At 41.4% G+C, this 27,455-nt stretch overlaps 1 protein-coding gene across 1 annotated transcript in view; it reads left to right on the forward strand.

Annotated features, from left to right (window-relative positions):
- Nucleotides 1–27,455, forward strand: part of MICU1 (mitochondrial calcium uptake 1) — a 171,185-nt gene that overhangs the window by 115,623 nt on the left and 28,107 nt on the right. The window contains exons 9-10 of the mRNA XM_054983650.1: nucleotides 6,273–6,410; nucleotides 19,422–19,530. Coding sequence (XP_054839625.1) covers nucleotides 6,273–6,410; nucleotides 19,422–19,530 — 247 coding nt within the window. The remainder of the gene's footprint in view (nucleotides 1–6,272; nucleotides 6,411–19,421; nucleotides 19,531–27,455) is intronic.

Below are 27,455 nucleotides of genomic sequence, written 5' to 3' on the forward strand. Positions count from 1 at the left end.
CGCCGCAATGGTATCAAGAGCAGCTATGGTCTGGTCCAGAAAACTTCTTCAGCACATCACAACCATCACATAGTGGAGGGAGCCAACAGAGTCCTCAAAGCCAACTCATTCACAGCAGATGCAACGTTAGATTCCCTAATCTTCTCATCCAGGGCTATGGTATCTGCAGCAGCCACCAGAAGAACTTTATGGCTCCAGGCCTGGCAAGCTGACTTCCAGCCTATCCATTTCAAGGCAACAGTCTATTCAAGGATGCTCTTGATTAGATTTTTATGAAAATCAGAGATAAGGGGGGAAAGTGATGCCCAAGACACTGAGTCGCACCATCAGGAGACCCTTTGGAAATTACTTCTTTCCAGGGCTTTTTTTCCAGGCAAAGAGGTGGGGGAACTCTCACCCGGGGCAACTCCTGGCAGGAGGTGGCGCCCCTGTCACTACACACGTGTGCTCCTAGGACCATACAAAGATGTCACTTCCAGGAAGTGACATCATCGTGTAAGGCACGGCTGCCTCCCAGGAGAAAGAAAGAAAGACATGGAAAGAAGGAAAGAGAAAGGGAGGGACGGAGGAAGGAAGGGAAAGAAGAAAGGAAGGAATGCTCCCACAAGTGTTGTCAAACATCTTGGGTTTTTTGCACTGCCTGGCTCCAGAATTCTCAGCTGTGATAGAGATCTGTGAAGCGCAGAAGCTAATTGCCAGCTGGGTGCCTCTCCAATCCACTCATGGAGCAGCTTTGCTCAGGAGTGTGCTCTTTACTTCTTTTTGATTGACAGTGTGAAATATAAAGTAAATTAAATGTCAGGCCCAGGGTGTGACATTGGATTTCATCTTAGTGCACATAGCATCCAATTGCCAGGAAGTTCTGTGATTCTCATTTCAAATAGTAGCAGCACATGAAGAACTGCTTTGTTTTATAGGGCAGTTCTAATCCAAACTATGAAATGCTTTCCTGATTGTGCTGTTCTATAATCAGAACAGAAAAAATGTTCTGCCCAGCAGAATCCACTAGTCTTGATGCTTTTGTTTATAGTGCATCAAGTCCCACTGATACCAGCAGGTATACTCGAATTATTCCAAATATGTCTTTGTAGGATCCACTACAAGGGTTCTGCTTTTTTAAATGGCATTTGCACACGTCTTCTGTTGTGAGTCTTAAAACTGTGCATGTTTGCACGAGCGCATGCCTGTGTTCTTTGCAGGTTGACAATAGGCACAGAGTTTAAGAAGTAAATCTTGGGGAGGGGACCCTATATTTTACTATGATAATACAAACTGGAGAACTCCTTGGGTCAGATGAGACATAATGCAGTGCCGTGGTTTATTTTACTTGTGGTTAGATTGTGAAACCGGGGGTCAACTCACAGACTCACATCCTGGTTTGTCAATGAATGTTGGTTTCATCCCCTTTGTTTGAGCCAGGCATCTCTGCAGCCAAGGTGTGTGAGAAGGAGGCAGCACCATCACGGCGAAGCCATCACGCCCATGTTCACACATCATGCAAAACCATATTTAAGGCTAACTGTGACTGAAAAAACAATTTCGAACTGTAGCTTCAGCTACTGGCATAATGAACCCCCAGCTAACTGTGGAGTAGTCCATGTTCAGACAATCACATTAACAACAGGGTTTGTTTTTTTCAATGTAAGCCCCGGTTTCCCATTCTGTCTGAACTGAGCCCTTGTGTCTTGTAACCAAGAGACGCTGGTGGCTTTAACTTTCAGTGAAAAGTCACTTTCCTTGATCTCTAAATTTTATATTTCAAATCCTCAGTGGAGGCAATTCTGTACAGCCCTTTAAAAAATAACATTCTCACAAGGGCTCAGCTGGAGAGGGAGCTGAAGTAAGAAATAATATCTTGGAAAACAAATAGAGGTTGATTATTCATGGAAGAGGGTTTTCCTGGGGGAAATGATATAACTAGCCATTTTTATTACATATTTAAGTGCTCTTACGAAGTATTTGCACATTGCATATTAAAGCAACATATTTGGCTACATTAATTTTGAACTTCAAACAAGCCTCCTTGAAGCATATGTTTAAAGAACGTTTACTTGTGTGAAAACCAATCATGAGCTGTTTTCCCTTTTCCCTAGGTTTTCTTAGCACAGCTTTCTTCTGTTTTGTTTGCTGTCTGCATACAGTGCAATCTGAGAGTGTTTACGCAGAAGTAAATGGCATGGAATTCGGTGGCTCTTTCTCTCCAGCAAGCATACTTCAGGACTGTAGTCCTCATCCAAGATGATTTTTTTAATGTGCAAGAATTTATGTGAATCTGTAAATGGCCCTGAGCAAGAAGTCTCAGCTCAGTGAAAGGCTGGTGCACGTTTGGTGATGAACTATGTGTGGGGTTAATATAGCGTAGGACATTTCATCTTGGGAGGACCATGGCTTAGTGGTAGAGCATTTGCTTTGCATGCAGAGGGAGAAAGAAATCTCACAGCACATAAAACAGCCTCTGGTTCATGCCCCTTTTACTTCCTAGCTTTGATCCTTTCCTCATGCCACATTATAAGAATACAGCCACGTGCAAAGACGGTCTTGGTCAAACTTCCAATAAACTGCTTTTCTGCCCCCTCCCCCAAGTTTCATCCCTCTGTTGTCCATTTTATTTGACATTCTCCTACTGGAGCTTATCTTGCACCTGGTGGTGGTAAGGCAGGTCTGGGGAACAAAGTGCTTCCCAGATCCTGCTGGCAGCAATAAAAAAAACTGGAGAAGGCGTGTACCACCCACCCTCCAGGGCTCCAAGGCGGGCAGCATAGGTGCTGTCTTTGGAGTCTGCCTGACTGGCAGGGCAGCATAGGAGGAGGGCTCTTGGGGCTGTCTTGCATCAGCGAAGCAGTACATATGTGATAAATCTTTTTTTTATACATCTAGGGATTTTCTGGCTTTTCCCTGTCAGATACTAAGAACAGATATTTTGATGTCTGCATAAAGCATGTACAATTCACCAGTTCCGGAAGGCATAATGCTTACCACTGTCTTTTTCCAGCTTGATGAGCATAGCAGGCGGTCACTCCTCCGATTCTGGAGAAACTCTGGGAAATTTGGAGAATCTTAAATGCTGTCAGATAGAGTGACAAATTGCATCTGGTCGAGTGAGTTTGGATTAATAGGCAGCCCTGTCTAAATGGTACAGGATATTCTAGAGAGGTTCTGACAGTATGAAGGCAAGGAATGGTTTGAAGAACAGCTTATCAGATGAGCATTGGGCTGTTGTATTTTTGTGGTTCACATCTTCATTGGCATGTGTTCTTTCCCCAAAATGAGGAAACACTGTGAATACCAAATGTGCTTTAGGTTACATTCATTTATTTTGCAGGGCTCTTTGGGATAGCGATTCCATTCTGTAACTACCGTTTGCTACATTACACCACAGTGTATGGTGACTGCAGATTGCCATGCTTAATAACAGGATGCTGATTGAAAATGGTGCCGTCAAGGAGGGGCAGGTTTGCTGCTGGAAGTTCCTTTCCTCATTTATTTTTATTCTCATGTTGTAGAAATGCCCCGGAAACCATCTTTTGCTTTTATTTTTATTGTTCCAAAATCCGCCTTTTGACATCTTGTGTAAATCAGTATATTAGTATAGCAGTGTTAAAGAGCTTCAGTTTTTTTGGGTTAAAGTTTTAGCTCTGACATGCAGTTTTAAACCAATGGATTTAAAATGTCTTGCTGTTTTCCACCCCCAACCCCCCAGCAGCTTTGGTTATATAATTCAACAGCATTGTATTAAAATAAATACATCTGTTGTGGAAACTAATGAGAACTTATTTAAGCTACTAAGTGTGAGTGTAAGCCGCCTCTGCTCTGCTGCTAAAGCTTTATGGAAGAGGGTCTTCTAATTTGCATAGAGAAAATTTTAAAATATGACATTGCAATTCATTGTTAACCATAATTGTCAACCTGGTTTGAAGTAGGCTTCTGATTTTGATTTGGAAGCAAATATTGATGGCCATCACTTACCTAGTTCATATATCTGAGGGCCAAGCTAGAAGTGACGAATGACAGTTGCCTGACAAGTGAACAGACTCACGTGTATTCCTCCCTGTTCACTTGCCATTCACTTGCTCTCCACTTGGAGCGCAAGTGAATGGCAAGTGAACAGGGAGGAATACACGTGAGTTTGTTCACGTGCCAGGCAAGTGTCATTCATCACTTCTAGCTTGGCCCATAGTAATACATTTATTTACACAATCTGGAAATGGGTTTGCAGTTGGAGAATTAAGCGCTCAAGTCACTGCCACGTTCCTCTTAAGTTGAAACACTGGCATGACTGCGAGGTCCAAACTGTTTATCAGGAGTTTTAACCACTTCCACACGTGCTTCCTCCTTTTTACTTCTTCCTTTTAGTCATTCATCCTTCCTGATAAAGGGCAAAGTGCTCCAGATGTAGGCATTAGCCTCAATTTTGCATGACCCGTCAAGATTGTCATGTGTCACTAGTCCTGGGAGGCAGCCCCTAACAGGCTGAAGATAGCATAGACGAGGAAGAGGTAGCAAGTGGGCTTCCCGGGAGACGAAGAGATGCTGTGGAACCAGGCTCAGGGGCATGATCCTTGCTCTAAGGAGCGCTCAGTTGACTGACAGTGCAATCCTAAACAGAGTTACTCCACTCTAAACCCATTGAAATCAATGAACTTAGCCTGGAGTAACTTTGCTTAGGATTGTTCTGTAAGAGGGATGTAAAAGACGGCTGTCTTCACATTACAAAGATATCATGCCTTTTAGAGTTTTCTTGACCGCCAGATCACTTAGATCCTGCTACAAACCAAACAGCCTCTGGCAAAACATGATTTTAAAGCCCTTTGTGGCGTGCTAGTAAAAGCTAATGGCTTTCTTCCGGAAAAAAAATATAGGCCATTTGTAGAAAATGATGATTTGTGTGTGGCTAATCAAAGGAGTTAATGGAGATTCTTCATTAGAAAATCTGGATATAAAATCGAAATTGCCTTTTGGAGGGCTTCTGGGAATTTTGGAAATGTTGCTCATTTTCAGGATGTTTGAGAAATGTGTTCTTCTGAATTATAATGACTGGTTCATTGTTTCTGATTCAGGAAAAGTGAAGGTTTTTGCCATGAAAAGATATCTGAAGTTGTGAATATTTTGCTTAATTAGTCCTGTTGGTGAATGATGCTTGATTCCTCATCCATTGCTCAAACTGAAATGATACTGTGCACTCTACTTAAAACATATCTGTGTTTACTGTGGAAAGCTACTTCTATTAGACAAAATAAGTCTGGGTTACTGGTGATGACTCTAATATAGAAATATGCTTTATTTCTAGTCCCTAATAAATACATTGGCTTTTCATTTTCCTTAAAGTCAGACATTGGATGCAAAAGTGATACTCTTAGGGTTGACACCTTTTGATACTCCAAATGAAATACTAAAATTATTTCAGATAAAGTTAGTTAATTGCTTGGGGGTTGTTTAATGCGACACATTCTGCCTCTCAAGCCACAGTATTAAAGAATTTATCCTCATAACTTTTAAAATACAACAAAATATTAACAACCATTAGATTTTTCTGCTAAATGTGTTCAGGTAAAGATAGAGTTGCAGCCTCCAGTTGGGGCCTGGAAATCTAAAATTACTGCTGATCTCGAGGTGACAGAGAACAGTCTCCCTAGAGAAAATGGCTGCTTCGGATGGCATTATACCTACTGAGGTCCCTCCCCATCCCCAGACTGTGCTCCCAAATCTCCCCTGAACTCAGGTGTATCCCAAGAAGCCAGTCCTGTTGTTTACAGCCTATGGCAGAGATTGTCAGGAACAGTTTTGCTTTTTCATAACTATCTATAAGTATATTCTCAATATTCATTTAAAATGAAACTGTGGTTACCTTCGTGGTATGATTAGAAGTTTGAAAAAATGGAGGTAGCATGTTCTAAAGATGATCTTGGAATTGAAAATGGTTTGGAAGAGCCTGTTTTAAATCCAGATAAAAGTGATAAATTAGGATTTTGTGTCCATGAAAATAACATCTCAGAGAAAAATGAAACACATGAAACGCATAAATACACCAGCTCTTTTATGACTACTGCACATGAAATTATGATGCTGCTGAAAATGCTGTTCCATTATTATTAGAATTTCATCTACTCAAAAACCTGTTTGTTTACCTGCCTAGATTACTGATTGTTGCATCAGTTTCATACGGATTGGAAGAAGAATTCCAAATAAACATTGTAATGTCTGTATGCAAGAAAATGACACAGAGAGAGAGATTTGACTGTAGATTAACTTAGTTCTGTTCTGTTCTCTTCCAGTTTGAAAGACATGACCCTGTAAACGGTCGGATCACAGAGCGTCAGTTTGGCAGCATGCTGCTGGCTTACAGTGGAGTGCAATCCAAAAAGCTGACCCTCATGCTGAAACAGCTCAAGAAACAGTTCCAAGATGGAGAGGTTAGTGTGGCCTCTAGACGATGAAACAGAGAGAGGTTCTTATTATTTCTGTGCACTTGTTACCTTTGGCTGAAATGTAAAGTGACACTTAAAGAAGGGTTCATCCTCTGCTTTGCTATAATTTGGGCATACATGGAAAACTGGCCATAAGATTTAAAAGATGTGCATTACTATGGAGGGTTTATGAACATTAACAATTTGTGCTTACAGCAGTCTGCTCCCTTGGTCTTCTGCCTGAGTAAACCAGAGAAAGATGTATAACCCACTGCTGTGACCTTGGCTTAATTGTCCATTGTGACTGGATAATTTATCATATAACAAACTCAGGTGAAGAAAGTTAAATTATCGAAAAGTAGGCTCATAATTTTAAAAGGGGAAAGAGGTTGCAGCTGCTGTGGTACTTAATGCATTGTAAGAGACCTTGAATGAAATACTTGAAGTGGAAGGACATCTTTCAATCTGCTAAGGAAAGTAAGATTTTCACATCTGGTCCTTTTAAAGATGGATAATGCTTCTTTTTCTGATTAACTATTATCTGAACATAGCTATTAAACCCAATTGAGAACTGTTGAAGGACTTCTGTTTTAGAACTAGTAATTTTCCAAGCTATACCTCATTTCTTTAAGTGCTAGAATCCAGTTTTAAGCAGATTATGTAGGGTGCCTCCCCCAGGGTCTAGTGCAGTCAAATCTGCTTGGGAACTGCAACTCAAGAGCTTCTCTGCAGAGCCTCAAGCTATTGCATAATTCCTATATGAACAATACTATCATACTGGGACTCAGTAGGACCTGGGAGTGACATCAGCGAAAGTCATTATAGAGATTTAAATGTACAGTTTTATTTTGCCAACTCAAAACCAATTGGGAGTGGTCCGTACCCACTCTTATTCTGGATGGTTAGTTTTTTTGACGGATCTTGTTTTTCTCTGTACTCCACAAAGTAGTGGAATACACTTAGATTGCTGATTTCATTTTGTAATACTGTATCCCACTCCCTTTCCTCCATTTCCTCCATATATACGTGTCTGCCTTCTGCACTTAGCGTTTGACACATCTAATGGAGTGAGTTCTGTCTCACAAAAGCTTATATTTTGTCTTTAAGATGCTGCATAATTCCCAGTAAATTCAAAATGAGAACTCCAAGTCTGAAGGAATAGAAATAGAAATACAAAAAGACCAGTAATAAATAATATATGGAGACAGATTGTCAGCTGAACAAATGAATGGAGTTTGTTGTAATAAATTAATATTAATAGGAATTAAAATGTTCTTCAGCTCAGAAACAAGCCCTTGCATGCTTGCTGAGGAATAGCCTAGCTGTGAGCATTTGGACTTATTCTAAGCTTTTATTTTCTTCATTTATACCCCCACCTTTCTCCCCAATGACTTAACATCATTCTCTATTTTCTTCCTCACAACTCCTCAGTGAAGTAGGTTAGTCTGACTGTGTGACTAGCCCAACATCACCAAGCAAATTTCCATGGTAGAATGGAGATTCTAAACCAGGTATCCCAGATCCTAGTCTGACCCTAACCGTACTGTGCACAGGACAGAAGTCTAAATCATCTTGGTCTAACTTCTTGTTGTCCAACAATGATTTTTTTTTCAAAAAGTTACCTGTATCTAGATCCTTTTGGCAGTTCTAAGGTGTATAGAATTCTTTGTAAAATATCACAAATTATAGATCTGTCCTGTTTGCTTATTGCTCATAAAAAGTTAGTAGCTCATGTTCAAGCCAGTCTCTTTCCTGTCTTACCTCCAGCTTCATGAAGTTTTTGTTGCATATATAATATCCTTATATATTCTTTCAATATCTATTTTATCTCATTAACATCTTTTTTTTAACACTGCACTTCCATCTTTCTGGCTTTTTCAGTATATTCTGTTCTTTCCTGTTTATTTTGGAAAGCAGAACATCTAATTTATACGCCCCATATGAAAGCTTTACTATCTTTCCATACGGAAAGATCTGAGGTTATCAAAAAGAGTCCAGTAGCACCTTTAAGACTAACCAACTTTATTGTAGCATAAGCTTTCGAGAATCACAGTTCTCTTCGTCAGATGCAGTTGTCTTCGTCAGATGCATCTGACAAAGAGAACTGTGATTCTCGAAAGCTTATGCTGCAATAAAGTTGGTTAGTCTTAAAGGTGCTACTGGACTCTTTTTGATTTTGCTACTACAGACTAACACGGCTAACTCCTCTGGATCTGAGGTTATGTTATTCATGTTTATTTTAAAATTTTTAATTCATTTTGAATTTTTCTTTTTACCTCTGTATTTAAAAGCGTACCATTATTCATTCTCCAAATACTCCTAGAAAAAGATGTGCTGTAACAAAATCAGTTATTTTCAGATTCTGGTATTGGGAATCCAATAAAAATTGGTATTCTCACTATCTGCGTCCAAAAATACCAATATAGTATTCATATCAGGGTTTATATCCAAATATATTCGGCTACATTACTACCTATGGGACAGTCTTTTTGAGGGGCTGGGGGGGTGTTTTTTGACCAAAGTACACTGGAATTGCAGTGGACTGAGGGCTGGCAGTCCTCTCAAGACCCCCCCCCCCAAGTTTCAAGAAGATGGGGTTAAGGGGTTTGATTCTCTGGGCCCCTGAACAAGGTGCCCAGCTGCTCTCCATTGTTTCCTATGCGGGGGATCCAGTGTTTTCTATGGGGCAAAGAAGCTAAGCCAAACACAGAGAGAGCAACCAGCCTCCCAAAAAGAACTAACAAAGCCCAGCGGAAACAGAGAATCCCATCAAACCCATCTGTCAACGGAAGGAAGGCATGGAAGGCATGCACTTGCTGGCAGCCATTTGCACAACGTCTGGCTATTTGGAGTCTTGGGGGAAGGAGGGCCAGTGACAGACTCAGGCAGGAAGAGCGAGAACTCTGTCTGTCCAAGCATGACAATTCTCTCATAGGTGGTCTATGAGAGAAATAGTAGTTCAGGAGAACAGCTCAGATAATTGAAGTAAGTAAGCCCAACTGCCCACACAGTATGTGAAAAACAGACCACTCTAAAAGTAATGGAGGCATAGTAAAAATGTCACAGTCTTATGGCTACATAGCAACCCGAATAGCCAAAGCTCATCAAAACTTGGAAGCTAACCAGAGTCGCCCACAGTTAGTACTTGGATGGGAGAACACCAAGAAAAACTGAGGTTGCTACATGGAGAAAGGCAACAGCAAACCACTTCTGCTTGTCTCTTACCTGGAATGTCCCATGGATGGGTGCCGTGAGTTGATTGCATGTTCTTCTTTCTATGGCTACATGTTGAAGTAAATATTACTAGTCTTGAAGGTGCCACTGGACTTCTGCTTTATTATGGCTTCATTGCCTAAATAACTCCAGCCAGCAGGAGCTTTTGTCTAAGACAGGTGCTAGCCAAGTGGTTCAGCCTATAAAGATCATGGAGGAAAATTATGCTTGGAATATGTGCTTCCTGGCAGTTTCAAGCTTGAACTTTAAAAAAAAATCAAGGAAGCCTAAAAGGAATAAATGTAACTCACTAAACAGGGTCTAACCAACCTGATCTGTCTCATTGAGTCAGGGATGACTTCAGTTCTTCAGATCAGTTTAGCTTTATGGTATCAATAAAACATTTCACTAGTAATGTTCTGGTTGCTTTCACTGTGCTGGAATGGTGATTCATTAATCATATGTAGAGAAGATAGTCTCCTCCAGAGCAACCTGGGTATGATATCTTCAGTACTGGCAGAGGCCTTGTGTTCTTTTTCTATGGAGGCGCGTGTGATCTCATTCATTATCAGCTAATGTCTTGTAGTCTTCTTTGCTAGTAAACTTCCTTCTCTGGTTTTGCCTGACTATTAAAGTTACTAGAGTGTTTCTCTACTTGCTTGTTTTGCATTAGAAAGGGCTGTTCATTGTACTTACCCCAAAGAAGGTTTTTATCCTTGGGACAGTTGCTAATATAGCAAAAGTACAGTGCTCAATTTGTTCCAGTTTAAAGGGTTTTTTTTTTTTTACTGCAGCTTTATATATCTGATACCTCACTGACTTGCATCTCATCTGGGGTCCTCAGAGTTAAGAGAATAGAAGTCAGACTCAAGAATATGTGGTGCATCCAACCACACCCTTCCCATCTTGCGCGATGATTGAATGTGCATGATTGAAAAGTTCAGTGTTTTCAGTGCTACAAAACTTAAATTATGATTCTGTGAGACTTTTGGTCCAAATATGGCTACTTTTCTTTACCAGAGAATTTGATTTCTATTTTCAAGTTTTAGTTTTTGCCTCACATATGGCAAAAACTAAGATACATCTGCTAAATTGGCATAGTGTAGCAATTTGTAGCTTTCTATGATACGTAGCATAAAGTGTGGCAGTTTGTTACATTATTTTGTGTATTGTACATTTTTATTGCATTTTTAAAAAAAATGTTTAATCCACCTCGAGTTTCAGTAAGCAAGGCAGACTAATGAATGAAGTAAATAGTTTTCTTTTTCTGGCAGTATCCAGATGGTGAAGCTTCTCTATTTGCCGTTTTTCTCTGTCAGAAACGCAGAGGCATTTGTATTGGTGACAAAGCATCCATAAAAGAGTTTTGTGCACGTTTTTAACAAAAGCTGCTGTTTTCCTTATACCTCTCCCCTGCTGTACCATGAGAGAGATTTTTGAAGGCTTTTTAAAAAAAAAATCAGTAAATGTATAGCCCAATAACATTACATCTGTTTCCCCAAATATCCAGCTTTCATTAAAAATGGCAGGTTCCTAGCCCTTTTTGCATTATAACTCCACAACAAAAAGGACTAGAGAGAGACTTTAGTTTTTTGAAAATGAAAGCTGAGAATTCAAAGAACTAGATGTTCATGGCAATAGATGCTTATAACATTATTGTGCTGCGATGGAATAGCAGTTACCAATTTTTTAAAAGACCTTTTTTAAAAAAAACTTGTCCGTGCAGGAAAAATGGTGGCTACAAGGGCTGACAGCAGGAAAATGGTGCCGATGTGGGCAGAACCTTGAAAAGTGCACACTTTCCTGAACAGTCTGTTTGCAAATGAGATTGGACTACATTCTTTTGGGAGAAATCATATCAAGCTGGTTTTGAGAGACAACATAACAAGCATGGGGAAAGCCTGGAAAGTGGATGATTAGAGGAGGGTTTTATATGGGTGCTTAAGAAAAGAAATAGCTGCAGCTGTAAGCCAAGAAAACCCTCCCCGTGGCTGCAGCCTCTCTCTTTCTTTATTATGGGGTATATTTGTGATTTTGCTTGCAGAACACTAAATCACTTATGCTGATAAATTTCATAAATACATGGAATGGTACAATTCGATATGTTAACAAGGTATAAATGATATATTTTATGTTAAAACAATAAAGTAAGTTGAGGCTTGATAAGAAAGTAAGAGTTGCAAAAATATTCCTATAGCTTAAAATTTACCTCCTCCTCCCCCCACCCCGAAATGAAATGAAGGAGAAGGGACAGGAAAAGCTCAGCAGGGACAGTGAAGGCTTTCTCCTGAGCAAGCCTGATTCAGATTGTCTGTACATTCAGGTCCGTCCAAGAGCCTGGCTGGGAGAAAGGTGGGCTGCAGAGGTGCCAGCGGAGCCTCTGGAGCCTGGGAAGAGAGATGCTTTCTCAGGTCCAGGCCACCTGCCAGGTCCAAAGCAATCCACTATGGCTCTCTTTGGATCCACAGCAGGTGGCATCTTATACACCTGCTCTGCAGAGTGTCAAAGGAATTTGAGCTGCCCCTACCCTTAACTTTGGCATTTGAAAAAGAACCATATTTTTTAAGTTGATTTTTAAAGATCACCATCCTGTCAGTCTGTTCAATTCTTATAGATCTTAATGAATAGGTCTACAACAGCTCTTCATCATCGCCAAGGTTTTGGAATGGGGGAATAATTCAAAATGCGCCTCCTTTGCAAGAAATCTTTTATAAATGGCCTAAGCTGCAGAGCTGTGAAAATCTCAAGGTGTTTCTTTTTTTTTTTTATGAGAATGCCACTTCATTATTAACCTTGGAAGCAAATTGGGTTTTTTGAAATGGACTTGAGCATAGATAAAAGAATGCAAAAGTGGCAACTTGTGTTTACAGAGGCACAGCAAACTTCTAGTAGCATTTTGCTGAGAGCTATATAATAACTAATTAAATTAAAGAGTCTATCTAGTGCTTGCGCACGGTCAGCCCTTGTCATTCTACGGAGGATTATCCTTGCTAATACTGGGCTTTTAGAAATCATCTGCCAGCCTTGGGAAGTGCATGTTTACAAAATCTTTGTTTGTCCAGACTGCCTCATCTGTGTCTTCTTCATTTAAAAAAAAAAGTGAATAAAGCAATGGCTTTTTAACTTCCTTGGACTTTGACAAGGTCATCTGCACCGCAATATTGAATGGGTAAATTCATGCTGTGAATTACAGTGTTTGTTTTCAGGCATGGTGTATGGTATCTCCATCAAAAGACTGAGAATCTGGTCATAACTTTTTTTTAAAGAATGTTTCTCTTCTGCATGGCTGAGATGCCAATTCCTGGAAAATGCTAACAAACTGTGCTATATGGGCTGCACAGCTACCTGTGGGCTGAACTAGATGCCTGGGAAAATCCCTGTCCTGTGGGGTATTTTTTTCTTGCAAGGGAGGGGGCATTTGCAGGTAGATGTGAGGGTGCTTAACCCGTTGTCAAGGCAATATTTTTCCTCTGTAATTTCTGCCCCCAGTCATCTGCCTCCACTTGTCCAGGGAACTGTACAGCAGGGAGGGAGGAGGTAACCAGCTGGCTGGGCCCGAAGTTGCAAACAGCTGGCTGGGCCCATGTGGAGTAAGGGGCTGCCAATGGAAAGCAGTTGAGGGGGAAGGGTTAAGCAGCCACCATTTGCATTCTGGGAATTCTGTATTCCTGTCTAATTCTGCTTTATTCCCGCCCTCACCCCCATGCTTCAGCACAATCGCCCAAACACCTCTTGAGTCCCATACATAGAATTGTAGAATTTTAAAGGGTTTATAGTCCATCTAGTCTCATTTCTCCCTCATGCAGTAAATCCAAATTCGGGCATTCATGGCAGATGGGTCTGCAGCCACTGCGTGAGAGCTTCCAGTAAGGCACAGCCCACCACTTCTCTTTCTCCTCCTCTTCACTTGTTATATCCTTTTCAGTTTTTTAAAGTTCAGCCCTAATTTGGCATGGGACCTTTCCTATGCCTAGAGGTGGTTCTCGCCTATGAAAAATTCATTTCCTAGTAAATTAGTTAGGAACTCTTATTCTGTTTTCCTTTTACTTAAGCTGCTACAGACCAGCAGTGCTCCTCTTCTGAAGTAACGTCGCGAGGGTGGCACTGGCATGAGTAGTAAATGTTTATTGCTTCAGCTGCTGAGATTTGTGCCTATTAAATCATAGTCTTATTTATCATCTGTAAAGCTGTGGATGAAACATCTTGACACCACTAAAATTAACCTAACAGAAACAACTACAGTGAATCACCAGTTATAAAGTACTGAGTATACAAAGTCTTCTGAAATAATATGCCTCAGTGCACAAACCTCTGTAATGTTCTAATATTTTACTGAACAAAAATGGAATTTTAAAATAACACACATTTTAATAATTCTGCCTGTTATTGAATACACGGCATTATTTTGCCGGAAAGCAAAATGTGTTGGGTTTTGGTGCCAAGCATGCAGTCAGCTTCAGGGGACTGTTGCAAGGGTTTCCTTTTCTCGTTGATTCCATAATCTTGCCCTGAAGCATCCTGTTTTTTCTCTGTAACTGAACAGATCTGAAGGGAGGAAAACATCGGCTTCCTTTCTAGTCTCCTTCCCACCAAGCACAAGTTATAGCAGTTGCATTAATGCTGTAGGGCACTGGAGATGGTCCCTTCCAGGGCTCATTTCGAGGGGGAATGCACAGGAACGCAGTTCCAGCAGTTCCCCAAAGAGGTAACATGTCAGGTGGCCCCACCCACCTGACTCTTGGCCATTTTGGGCCCGTTTCGGCCTGGATTGGGGCCAAAACGGCCCAGATCGGGCCTCTGATGGGTGGTGGATCACTCTCCCACTCATCAGCGACCTGATACTGACCATTTTGGGGTCCTTTTCAGCCATTTTCAGCCCCTTTTTGCCATTTTGGGCCCAATTTCAGCCCTGAATGGCCAGGATTGGGTCCAAAACAGCCAGAATAGGTGATGTCAGGGGGTGTGGCATATGCAAATCCGTTATACTAATGACACACTTCCGGCGATGGCAAGAGGCATGGCATATGCTAATGAGTTTATGCTAATGAGTTCCTCCAGCTCTTTTTCTACGAAATGACCCCTGGTCCCTTCTGTTGATCTACAGAAAGTAACACTTCTGATGAATAAAAGCAAGGAAAATCCATTTCACCCTAGGAAGGGCTGGCATTTATAGAGGTGAATTGATGGAATGGAGATAGCTAGGCTGGGAACATCTTGTCAGCCCCAGATCAATAGGCTTTCGTATCCTGGGGTGAAAATAATGAATCCCTCTGATGCAAGTAACATCGGCTGCTACTTTCTGGTGGGAACCAGCAGCCCAGATTAGCCCAGTACCTCCAACACACCTGGGGTGGGAAAACTGAAATGGTGTTGTTTGCTTTTTTTATTTTCAGGCAGAAATAGCCAGGGAGCTCCCTCCCATTTGCTCCAGAAAGCAAATACCAATTAACTGTAGTTTTCAAGTTAGGTTATAAATCAAGATAGGTTATAAATTTCCTTTTCTTACAACCTGCACCCGAAATACGTAGCCTGTCCACCTTCAAGAGATGTTGATAGTGGAATAAAGCTTTGTGTTGTTTATGGAATAAAGAGACTGCCTTGATTTCTGCACGGGAGTCTTTCCATGCTCACATTTCCAATCAGGCCTGTTTGATGTTCCTCCTGGCATCAAGCAGGTGAAGGGGCATGACTCAGGAGGTGGTGGTAGCTACCAGAGAAGAACATCCCCTCAAAGCTCCTAAGAGAGTTGGGGAACAGTGAGGAATTCCCAATGGGAAGACTGAGTTTCTCTCGGACAAATCAAGCCCCCTCCCTCCCAGCCTGTGAGCAGGGTTGCATCTGCTCACCGGCTAGTTGCATGTGTGGGGGCAGGCGAGATTGTTACATGGTCAAGATTGTTACAACACAAAAACCACTCATCCATCTCACAACATAATATTGCAGTAAATTGATGCCAGTGAAGTTAAGTTACCAGCCAAAGCAAGTGACGAGGAGAGCACTTCACTGAGGTTAAATCTCTCCATTTCACAGATCACAAGATTTTCTGTATGGTAGCATTTTTCTTCATCCCAGCCATTGATTTCCTCTGATTCAGATGCACCTCTTTGAATTAAGGAGTTAGAAGGGCCGTCTAGTCCACCCCCACCCCCACCCCATGCCAAGAACCATCCTTCAAGCCACCTTCCTGATAGATAGTCTGCAGTAGAGTTGCAGGCAAGCTAGGGATGGACTAGCTTTAAAATGTATACAGGGTAATAACACCATATTACTCAAGCCTAATCCACACAATACATGAAAAGGTGCCGCTGCGCTCGGTTTGAGAGAAGTCGTTGACATTTTTTTAAGGCTGTGTTGTGTGCAACAACCTGTTCCCTCATCCTTGGACGGGGGTGAAGGTGGAGCGGGGGGAAGACTTTGGAACCTAAATAAAACATTTCAAATTTAGCATGTATTAAACTTTCCACTGCAGTTAACGTGTTCAAATTGTTCTCTCAAAGTGGAATTTTCCCAGAATGCGAAGAACGGATGTTTTTATTCCACTTGAAATGTGCTATACTTTTAACAGGTCGAATGTATCCAGATTACTTTTTCTTAAGGAAAAAAAAGTTTGTGAGAGACTACATGTTAATTTGAAAGCCATTCAAGGGAGGCTGTTCAGCACATCATTCCCCATAGCTGATGGATCAATACATTTTATTAGAAATTGCACATCTTTTTTTTTTTACTAGAGGAAGTGCTTTCTTATTCAGAATGTCTAATTCTGATGTTGATGGAGGGATCTTTTTTGAAGCATTTCTTGACCCACCCGAGTAATCAGACAGCATTTTCCTTATTTTGAGGGTTTTTTCATTCTCTTGGATTTCTGTGAAAGCAAAGCTCCCATAAATTATAAATGATTCCCCTGAGCCGCTGTTTGCTCTACTGGGGAAAACATACAGGCCTACCCATCCATGCTGCAGTTGTGTTACCAATAAACCTCTTGAGAGATCCCTTCAGAAATCTCCCAACACCTTGTCTAGCTGCACCATTAAGTTGCACATCTTCTCCCTTGAACTTCCAAAGGAAATAGATTTTACAATAATATACTGTATGACTTGAATATAAAAAGAGAGTTTCATTTTAAATAGTATATCGTTACACCAGAATGAATTCATAGACTTTCTTTTTTCAATTACATAGCGCATTGACTTCTAAGCAGTAGATAATTAACAGGTCTTTGAAAAATGAGGCATTTGAAATTACCAAATCATTTCTTTCGTGCATAAAAAAAGATTTTGCAGGTCAGTCAGAGTTATTAGCACAATGGGGTGAGGAGGTGTTAATGCCCATTTCAGCATGACTGCCCCTGGCCCTGAAGGTACTTCATGCTGCAGGAAAATATCAGGTAAGGTAATAGCAGATTTTACAATTAATGTGAAGATGTAAAATGAGCCTATCCATTCTGACGTGCTCTTTTTGCCATTTGATGTTTCCACTTGCTAGTCCATTTCCAATATTTTGACACTTGCTACTGGAGAGGGATTTCAGCAAATGAGCTTTGATCTGTATTGATTTTTATGTGCAAGGGCATCAAATGCACAGAGAACAGCAAAATTAAGAGCAACAGGAGCCTTTTCTTCCATCTTACTATGTCTTGTCTGTGTGGAGGTGTGCCTAAACCTGTAGGGTTTGTCACACAATTACTTGTCTTTCGTGTTCTGCTCAGAGTATCGGGTTTAAGACTGTGATAAGAACTAGGCACTTTTCATGTGTGTTTAGTGCTTAACTGTCAGTGTTAGTTTGAAGCAGTGTTGCAAATGAAAATCGGTCTGCAGGTAGTGCAGGTGAACATGGGCCAACGAACCAGTCAAAACAAGAGTATAGAAATGAAGAGTTAGACTCTACAGATCTGCCACCACCAGCTGAAGATCCTCTTGTGCCCTGGGAAGGCTGCTTGGGCCACAGGAGAGTGCAACACTTGTGGAATGGGTCCCCAGGATCTTACCCATAATGCTCACAACCACTCATTCTTTCTCAAAAATTATATCTTTCTTGGGCTATATCTGCATTGCCCTTTGTTTGGCTGAATGCCATATTGTGTTCAGTTTTAGCATAGTTGCACAATTGTGTTTTCAGGATTTCCCATGCTAAAAGCAAATAACTTTTCCACAAGCGGTAGCCGATTATGGGATGGGTCTTCAAAGAAATAGAGTTAACCATTTCCTCATAACCAAGAAGATCTCAAATGATCCTATCGTGAAGTTCAAGTTTAGAGAATCAGTCTGCAATAGTGCTTCACAATCTATTTTCTATTGAGGAACCTCTAAATTAATTTTTGGGATTTTTCAAATCCCAAGGAAAACATTTACAGGCCATAAAAAGTTGATGGCAGAGAGTGCAATTCAATTACTGCTAAATTATTGTCAAGAACATTTATTTATATATATAAAGTCAGTTTACATCATAAGGAAAAAAGTATAAGGCTTACTTTCAATGCATATATTTGGAATTTTTGTGTACTTTAAAAAAATATTTTTATAGGAAACCCAGATTGGGAAACATTGATCTAGGATTTAGGAGACCTGGGTTTGAATCCCCACTCTACAGTGTAAGGCCTCTAGGTGACCTTTAGCTTGTCACTCTCAGCCTAATCTACCTCATCAGGTTGTTGTGACAATATGGAGGTGGATAGAATGAGGTTGTAGGGTACTTTGGGTCCCTGTTTGGGAGAAAAACAGGGTATAATTAAATAAATGGAACAGTTTTTAAACCGTGATTCAGAAGCAGGTGCTCTTTGAAATTGGTAAACAAGGATCCTCCCCTGCCTTTTTTCAAAGTGATACTTTCACAAGAATGCCTTCTCAGGTACTGTTCTGCTTTGTACTTGCCATAATGGGAAGTAATACAATTAAAGCCGAAGTTTAATCTGAAAGAAGACAGCTGTTAGACCTACTTTTTGATGAGGGGTAATAGACAAGGAACATACGGATCTTTGACTACTTCCACAGCCCTTTTGCAGTATAAGAAGTTGCAGCCAGGAAGCTTCAAGTGTTTTGGAAGGGATGGGAACAGCTATATTGGTTGTGGTCATTTTGATTTTTAACTTTGCAGGGGAGGGGGATCCTTGGCCTTGCTGCTTTTTGTGCTGAGCGCCACCCACAGGTGTGTTGGTGGTCCTCGACTGCAGAGCACATTCCTCTGGCTCCAAGCGATTTTTGGCCAAGACACTGGCCTTGTGTGAGCTCAGAAAGCGAGAGAGCTTTTGCCTTGAACTGCTGTTTGTTTTTATTTTTTTCGTCACTTACACCCTGCCTTTCTCTCCAAGGGGGGCCCAAAGTGGCTTACATCATTCCCTTCTCTTCTGTTTTATTCTCACAACATCCCTATGAGGTAGGTTAGGCTGAGAGGGTGTGACTGGCCTCTCCTTTTGAGGTGTCGTGACCCTGTAGGCTGCGGAAAACTAATTGAGCAAGGCTGAAGCGGGTGGTCTGCTTATTATCAGCCCCACCCACCTCACAGGGTGGTTGTTGTGGGGATAATGATAACATACTTTGTAAACCGCTCTGAGTGGCCGTTAAGTTGTCCTGAAGGGTGGTATATAAATCGAATGTTGTTGTTGTTGTTGTTACAATAAAGATAGTAGCAGTAGCTAGAATGCATAATTAGGCTTGCCAGTGAGCCACAAATCTGAATGTAAATATTCCTATGACTTATTTAGCATAGACCATACGAGATTGCTCAGAACTTCTTTCTTGGTTAACTGACTTTCCCACTAAATTTCTTTGTTTTAATCCTAAATTGAAGGTATTTTGTATCCCATTACAGGGTCTGACATTTGAGGAGGTAGAGAACTTCTTCACATTCCTGAAAAATATAAATGATGTGGATACAGCTTTAAGTTTTTATCACATGGCTGGAGCCTCTCTTGATAAAGGTACTGAACAGTTTATGCATCTGATACTGTGTTGTCATTTTTTAAAAACAAAGGGCCACTCCCATGGGCCAGTGACGAGCCTGGTGTGTTCACTACCAGGCCTTTAATTGTATGTTTTGGTTATGGTAAAGTGCTGAAATCGGATTACATTAATTAACCCAGCAATGTGCAGAACATAAGTTACTTATTTTTTTTATTAAATTATTTGTATATAACAATGTAACATTTAACTATCCAACAATACAAAATATCAACTGTCTCTTAATACAGAGATATCATGTTTATAAAAGAGTTTTGTCTTTTACAAAAACATAAAATTAAAAAGATGACCAGTAAAATAAAAGCATTATCGTCAAAATAGAGTTCCACTAAAGAAGCTCACCATAACCCCCCACATTTCCATGTCAACAATATCATGACGTTTTAACTTCGTTAGTGAAAGTTCGTTTTTAGATAAAAATTCTAAAAAAGTTTCCCATTTAACGTAGAAGTTTGAAGTACCTGTTGGATTAGTTTGAAGATAATTAATTTCTCCATCAATAGTAGATCCCAGACTTTGTTAAACCATGTATTAATTGTGGGGACTGATTTGGATTTCCAATGCAATGCCAATGATGTTTTAGCTGCATGAAACGTTGTTATTAAATCTTTTCTAATGGACAGTATTTCCTGATTTCCCCAAATATCCAAAAAGATAATTTCTGGTTTCATAGGTATCTCGTGGGTGGTTATTACTGCGATTTGAAATAAAACCTTATTCCAGAACTCTGTTACATACTGGCACTTACACCAACAATGAGCATAATCGCTTATTTGTCCACATTACAGGACGTAAGTTATAATCTACTGACAGGCTGTGATTCCTTGTGTGGGGGATCAGTACCCATCCTGGTTCCATTCTGTCCAGTGGCCACCGATGATAGGCTGATGATAAAACTCCCTGCATATAAAATGTGTGCCAGCAGTAGAGGTTGTAGGATAGCCCTCTTTCTGATGTGCTGGTTTTTTACGTGAAGGGAGGTTCTCCCAACCTGCATGTCTAAAGTGGCATAACCCCTAAAAAGAATAGCATAAATCAGCAGGCACTGGTGCCTCACATTGGTGGAGTTTGTTTGCAAGAACCGTATCATAACTAGCTGTGAAAGACTGTTTTTAGACAGCATCTTAACATTTCACCTACTTTATAACTTCTTAAATATTTGTGCCTAGCTTAGTTTTGACCTTGTCATACAAGCTGGACCATTTGGATTAATGGCCAGAGGACTGGTGTGGCTCTGGGTTCTTCCTTCCGTCCTCTGTGTTCTCATCACCGAGTCTGCCTGGACTCCATTTGGGTACAATGTACCTTTTCATTGCAACACTTGTTATAAAAAGTGCTTTGACCTGATAGCCCATCCGCAGCACCACCTAACATGATACGTTGGTATACCAAAGTGTAGATCGTGTGTTTGAAATCATCTTAATTAATGATATCATTTGCAACAAATCAGTCTCTTTTTTACTGCATAACCTTGTTATCTATTCTCACATTTGGTGCAGCTGCCTTAGTATTTCCCAGAGTTACCGAAAATTTTTCCAGCAAGTAAGGAATCCTGGCAGAATTGAAAAAGCACCAGAAATATGAATAATATAAGAATAATATTTGCATACTTGATGAAACATGAACTTTTTATGCTGTCTCAATTCGGTGTGAGTGTTCCTTTTCTTTAGTGTATGTGAACTTCATGGAGGAGAGTTGAATCTTTTGAAAAGGAAGGAAGGCCTTATTTTGGTCTTATTGGGCAGGATTTCTGGTGCAGTTTTGGAAAGGTGGTTTAATGTCTTATAAGTATGACTCATGCAGCAACTATTCCTTTTTAACAGGGGCAGTTTCTGTGGTCTGGTACCTGTGCATAGGATACCACTGTCCCAATTTTGACATTTTTTAAAAAAACTTTTGGTGGTGCCTTGTAAAAATGTTGTTAGCACAAGTTGCTCATGTTGTCCAGAGTTTACCCTTCCCTGGGGTCTCCAGTAGTTTAATCTTTGTGTGGCTGGATGTGTCCTCACCTGTATGAACATGGGCATGCTGCATAAGACACAGTGGTGGTGAGGTGCATGTTAAACTGTTGACAGAGCAGGTCTTAGGAACAGGCCTGCAGGTCTTAGGAACAGGCCATCTGCTCCAGGTCATGTGCTGTGGGGGGGGGGGCTCCCTTAAGCATCCACCACTGCAGCTTCGCTCAGGCAACAGCTGGCAATCCCCCATAGTGCCTGAGACTCAGGACGCAGGGGGAGGAAATTAGATGTATGGTGGGAAGGAAGGAGGTATTCAGCTGCTCAGACCCCAGGCTGTGCATGGCTGGCTGGACAGGTGGTCTGGGGGGCTAGCTCTGTCCCAGTTCTGCCCAGGGTCCCAGAATCACTAAGACTGCCCTGACTGTTGACAGTAAGGTAAAGATAACATCCCTCACCCACAGAATGTCTTCAACTCAAGCACCATCTTGGTTTTTTAAAATGCTAACAGGACAGTCTATTGCAGTGGAGTAAATAATTGCATTACACCCCACAGATCAGCATGTTCTGCAACATATGTCATGAGGCAGTGATCCTTAGTTCAAGGAAATTGGTGGTAAATTTCCTCTGTGAAATGTTGGCAAATGTGCCAGAATTTGGGACATTTACATATTTAAGGTAATGATTGAGAATGCCATTATTTAGGTGTTTTATTTTCAGTTTGGTGACTGCATTTTTGGTGAGTGCATTTATCCTACTTTATACAGTACATTCTTTTAATTAAATCAGCAGCTCCAGTAAATGAAGTTAAAACTGTGTTTGCTGTTTCTCGCATTAGTACCTGAATAACAGAGGAAGGTTAATCTTTCCTATAGTAATACACTGAATTAGAAATGGATTGCTTGTCTGTCAAAACAGTGCCTTTATTTGAACATTAAATATAACCCATGTATCCAGCCTAGATCATTCCTTGCTTCATTGCAGCTTATTCTAATTTGTAAGATTTCAGCTGTGTTGCAAAATGAAAGGAGTGGGTAGGGGATGAGAACTGCCTGCTTCCTATTTGTTTTCCTCAACTGAAGTAATTAATAGTTATAATCCTCAATGTGGTTACACCCTTCTAAATCCATTCAAGTCACTGGGTCCAGGATTAACAGGATATAACTCTGTTTAGGATTGTAACGTAAACTTGTTTCTAAAAAAACTAACATTAGGAAGCTCAGGTTTGGAATAGTACTTGATTCTTGTTTTCTTAATGTGTAAAGGGTTAATGTAGGGGTGTGCGATTCGGGTTTTGGATTCGGGTAAAGTACCCGAATCGAACCCGATTTGCAATGATTCAGAAACCCCGAACCAAAGCTTCCTGAAGTGATTCATGTTGCTTCAGGAAGCTTCAAGTCAAGGGGTTTAAATGCCCCTTTCTGTGCCACTGGGAAGCGCACAGAAAGGGGCATTTAAACCTGTGGATCAGCTGTTTGGCGGGGAGATCCCTTCCAAGCAGGTGATCCAGCGGGCGGGAGTTTAAATGCCCCTTCCCATGCCGCTGCGGAGCAGCACTGAAAGGGGCATTTAAACCTGTGGATCAGCTGTTTGACGGGGAGATCCCTGCCAAGCAGCTGATTCAGGCCTTCTCCGCCACCCTGCTGGCCACTGCAGCAGTGGAGGAGGCGGTGTGGGCCCTGCAGGAGCCAGCTCTGGACTTCCCTGCCGCCCAGCTGGCCACTAAGGTGGTAGAGGAGGCAGTGCGGGTCCCTGCAGGAGCTGGCTCCAGGCTTCCCTGCTGCAGCTGGCTCCTGCGGCAGTGGAGGAAGTGGCGTGGGCCCCACAGGAGCCGGCTCTGGCCTTCCTCACTGCCCAGCTGGCTCCTGCGGTGGCGGCAGAGGTGGTGCGGAGGAGGTGGGGTGGAGGGTTTGCTCCCCCTCACTTCAGTATGCTCTAAATCTTTACGGAGCTTACTGAAGCAAACTAAATACCAGAAAAGCCACTTCGAGATTCTGGTAATTCTGAATATTTTGAGGGTACACACCCCTAGGTTAAGATATCATTTCTGACAATAGAATTAGCAATACATCATTTAAAAATCAGAACCGAAGTGAGCAAAAGCAAGTGCCATGTGTGATGGAGGCTACATCGAGGAGGGGAAATTGGGCACAACTGCCCCCTCTTCCACCATTGGCAGAAGAGGGACTTGTGGTCCATTTTGCCCAGCCTCTAATATTTGCTAGAGCCCACAGCATTCTCTAGCAATCATGAGATTTTGTTGTAAACTAACTCAGAATAGGCACATGAGCCAAGAATCAGCACTAAATGGCTGATTCAAACTCTCAAGGGGCTGCTCTTTTGAAAGAGATCTGCGTTCAAAAGTAGGATGTATGAAAACACAGTCCATTGGGACGATCAGCTTCCTGAGAAGCAGCTTCCTGAGAAGGCCAGTGTGGTATAGGACTTGTTGCGCTTGAATTTGGAAACTTAAATTCAGCCAAGAAGTTAACTTCCATTCCTTCATCCTAACCCATCTTCCAGATTTGTTGTGAGGATAAAATGAGCGCTCGTGTTAATTGTTGTTCACTCTGTGCCAAAAACAGAGTGGCTGTAATCGTGCACACTACATACATGATGAGCTCAAGTGACATTATCGCCGCTCAAAGGGATGGGCAGTGCCTGAGCAGTAGAGCGCCTGCTTTGGCATATAGAACGTCTCAGGTTCAGTCCCTGGCATCTCCAGTTGACAGAACCAGGGAGGAGGTGAAGTAAAAGGCCTTAGTGTGAGACCCTGTATGCTGACGCTGCCGGTATGAGTAGACGATAATGACGTGATGGACCAGTGGTCTGATTCAGTACAAGACACCTTCACGTGTTTATATCAAACTTCTTTACAGAGGAAAAGGTAAACCCCAAGCAGATACAAGCTCCTTCTGAACCAGAAACATAACTCTTCACTTTCACTGTAAGTCAAGCCAGAAGACATAGAATCGGCTTGTATATGGCTGTTTGCACCTCTCATGTTTGGTCGGTGTGGCACTGTTTTTTTTAGTTCGCACCCTACCAAAATGAGTCAAGATCATGAGCGCTTTCGTTGTCATCACCGATGCTGTCATTTGGGCGTCACAGTGCCAGCCCTTTCTTCCTTTTTCTTTCTTTCTTTTTTTTTGCTCATGCACTGAATCGCTGGAGCACTGGATCAACCTATTTCCTGGATTTCAGCCTCTCCACCCCTCCGTTTGTTGATCCTGATTTGCTGATTCACCTGTGCTCCTCTTTTTCCTATTAAGGAACTCCAGATGTGATTGGCTGTGAGAATTGCCTATTGGTCAGCCCAACAGTGGCAACAATAGAGGAAGTAGGGAGCAGCGAGTTGCACATGTGCTTGAATCACTTTCAAGAAAAGGAAATGTTCTTTCCCTGAAACACAGAGAAATAATATTTTTTAAAGTAATTTTATTTTGAAGTGATCATCTTATTGAAGCAGCAATACATCACTGGCCAATTTCCATTCCTGACTCCTTCTCTGTTGCCCCCAAGCATCTGTTTCTCCACCATGGGATAAAAAGAGAATCTAAAACTCGATATTAAAATCTTTGCTTCTGATACCCAGATATTTAGCCCCCTATACAATATTCTCACTGGTGCCAAAGCAAAAAGAATAAAAAGGGAATTTCTGCCTGCATGCTTTCAAACCAACAATTCATTGATCCTGCACTGGACTTTTTTTAAAAAAAAAAATTTTTTTTAAAGAGGAAATGGGAGGGGGGATGGCAAGCAGGGGAGGGGGAGTGCCTGGATAGAGGATATTAGCCAATCATAATGCAGTGGGCTGGCAGGGGGCAGGAGAGGGGGGGAGCACATGGGACACCAAAAACAGAATAGGGAGTGTGCACAGGGAAATAGCCAGCCACAAAGCAGATTTTTTAAAAAGTCAGGGTATAAGTGCTCCCAGGAAAGCCACGGAAAAGCCGCATAGTGACCAGAGTCATGACAACAAATCTGGTGCAGATGGTCACAAAAGAAAACACTGCAGTATGGGAACTGAACCAGCGAAATTGCCCCATGCAGAAGGGGTTACAGTTTTGGTCATTTAACTTTCAAACCAGGAACTGCACCAGTAATTAATTCCAAAGGAGATGCTGGGAGTAGAATAGAGAATTCTTTCCAATAGAAATGATTTCTAAAATTCTCTACAACCAACTAATTAGCAAGAGCCTTCTTCAAGGTCACTGATTAGCATTTTAAATACATTACAGGGAAGGGGTTTGCCCATCAATCATCTTTCTTTATCTCTAACCCTTTTTTTAGTCCCCTGAAGCTTCAATCCAGATCTTACATCGTCCTTCTCTAAAGAGGCAGTGAAAAGATGAGTTATGACTACTACTGCATTAATGTTTCTAGCAGACTTGTTAAATACTCCTGTCAAGTCGTGATGTGTTGAGCCTATAATTCTACATTTAGCCGAGCTGAAGGCAGAAGAGATGCCACAATGCTTTGCTAGTATTCTGCAATTGTGGCAGAAAACATTCTTCATAGTCCATACCAGTTATGAAAATGGTTGTTCAGAACAGCTAACACAACCAAATATATGGCAACAAATGGTTTACAAGATAATTTGCCAAGATCATTCGAGGCCCTGCTCTCCCTTCAGCCTGTTTTAGAGGTGAGGTATATAATTGGTAGAAGCAGAGCCTCTTCAGTTACAGTGCCCCAGTTTGAAAATACCCGTTTCCAGAAACATGCCTGGTTCTTTATTTGTTATATTTCCATCACTGGACAAAGGCGTGTTTGTTCTCCCAGGTTTTTAGGTAAGTATGTCACATTTTCTTTTCCCACAGTATGATGGTAATCCTCTTGGCCTAATGCTTTTGGATGATGCAGATTCTCCCTCCTGGCATGCCTTTCTATTTAAGCATGTCTCTGGACTAGGTGTTCCCAACATTGTGGAACCTGTGGGCACTTTTAGAATTTGGAGAATGGGCAGTGGACACCTCTGCCACAAAATGGCTGCCATGAGGGCAAGGTCTAATCACAAAATACTAGGAAGTTCCACAAAATGTTAGGAGGGGGTTCCATGCCAGGCATCCTCCTTTAATGAATGCAGATCTTTCCAAGTGGGAACTCCCTGTAGACCTTTTGCTCCTCTTAATTGGAAGACTTTACTTTATGGAACTGGAAAATGTCTACCAGGAAACATACCAGTAAGCATGCAAATGGGTACTATTTTGGAAATCATTGCCCTAGACTCAGCCTCTGAGGGATGGAGTTACCTAGGCAAGCTAAACCCTATAATGTCATTGTGCACCTGGGATTTTTAATCAGGTTAAAGCCTATGGTTAGTGCTAATGATGGTGAAGCATTCCGTCTGCACCAGGGGCCCTAGTAACTTCCATGCATGAGCAGGAATTCTGTACACTGGTCTTTCTAGCAATCTTGCCACTATGCCACATTAGCATTCAGTGAGAATGCTAGCGTAAATCACTCTTGGTATCTGAAAATGTCACACAGGAAGGATGAATGCATGTAACTGTGCTAAAGAGATGAATGAGTGTTGCTGAGTCATTCCCAGAGTCTTGCACTACTTCTCCCTGACCCTGTAAGATAAAGCCATTCTGTAAGGTGCAGCTTTTTGTGTTGTCATTTCTGTTGATTAAGATGTGACTAAAATCTTATAAGACCCTCTGGGTGTATGTCGAGTTTACAGAGTAGGTTTGAAGCATTAGCTTCAAAACCACAGTAAGAGTTTGAAGGTGAAGAACCTCTATCCTTGTTGGAAAGTTCTGTCCACAATGCACAATGATTTAAAAATGAGGTACCTCATGTGTTGATGACATTTTCAGTCTTGAATAGAAAGTAAGTTCTAAACATGCACGCTTTAGAACAGAATGTAAATAGCTTCAGATTCAAGCTAGCTTTGATATGAAAAGATTGATGCTGTCCTGAAA

The sequence above is a fragment of the Eublepharis macularius genome, chromosome 6, assembly GCF_028583425.1.
Source record: "Eublepharis macularius isolate TG4126 chromosome 6, MPM_Emac_v1.0, whole genome shotgun sequence".
Classification (NCBI taxonomy): Eukaryota; Metazoa; Chordata; class Lepidosauria; order Squamata; family Eublepharidae; genus Eublepharis; species Eublepharis macularius.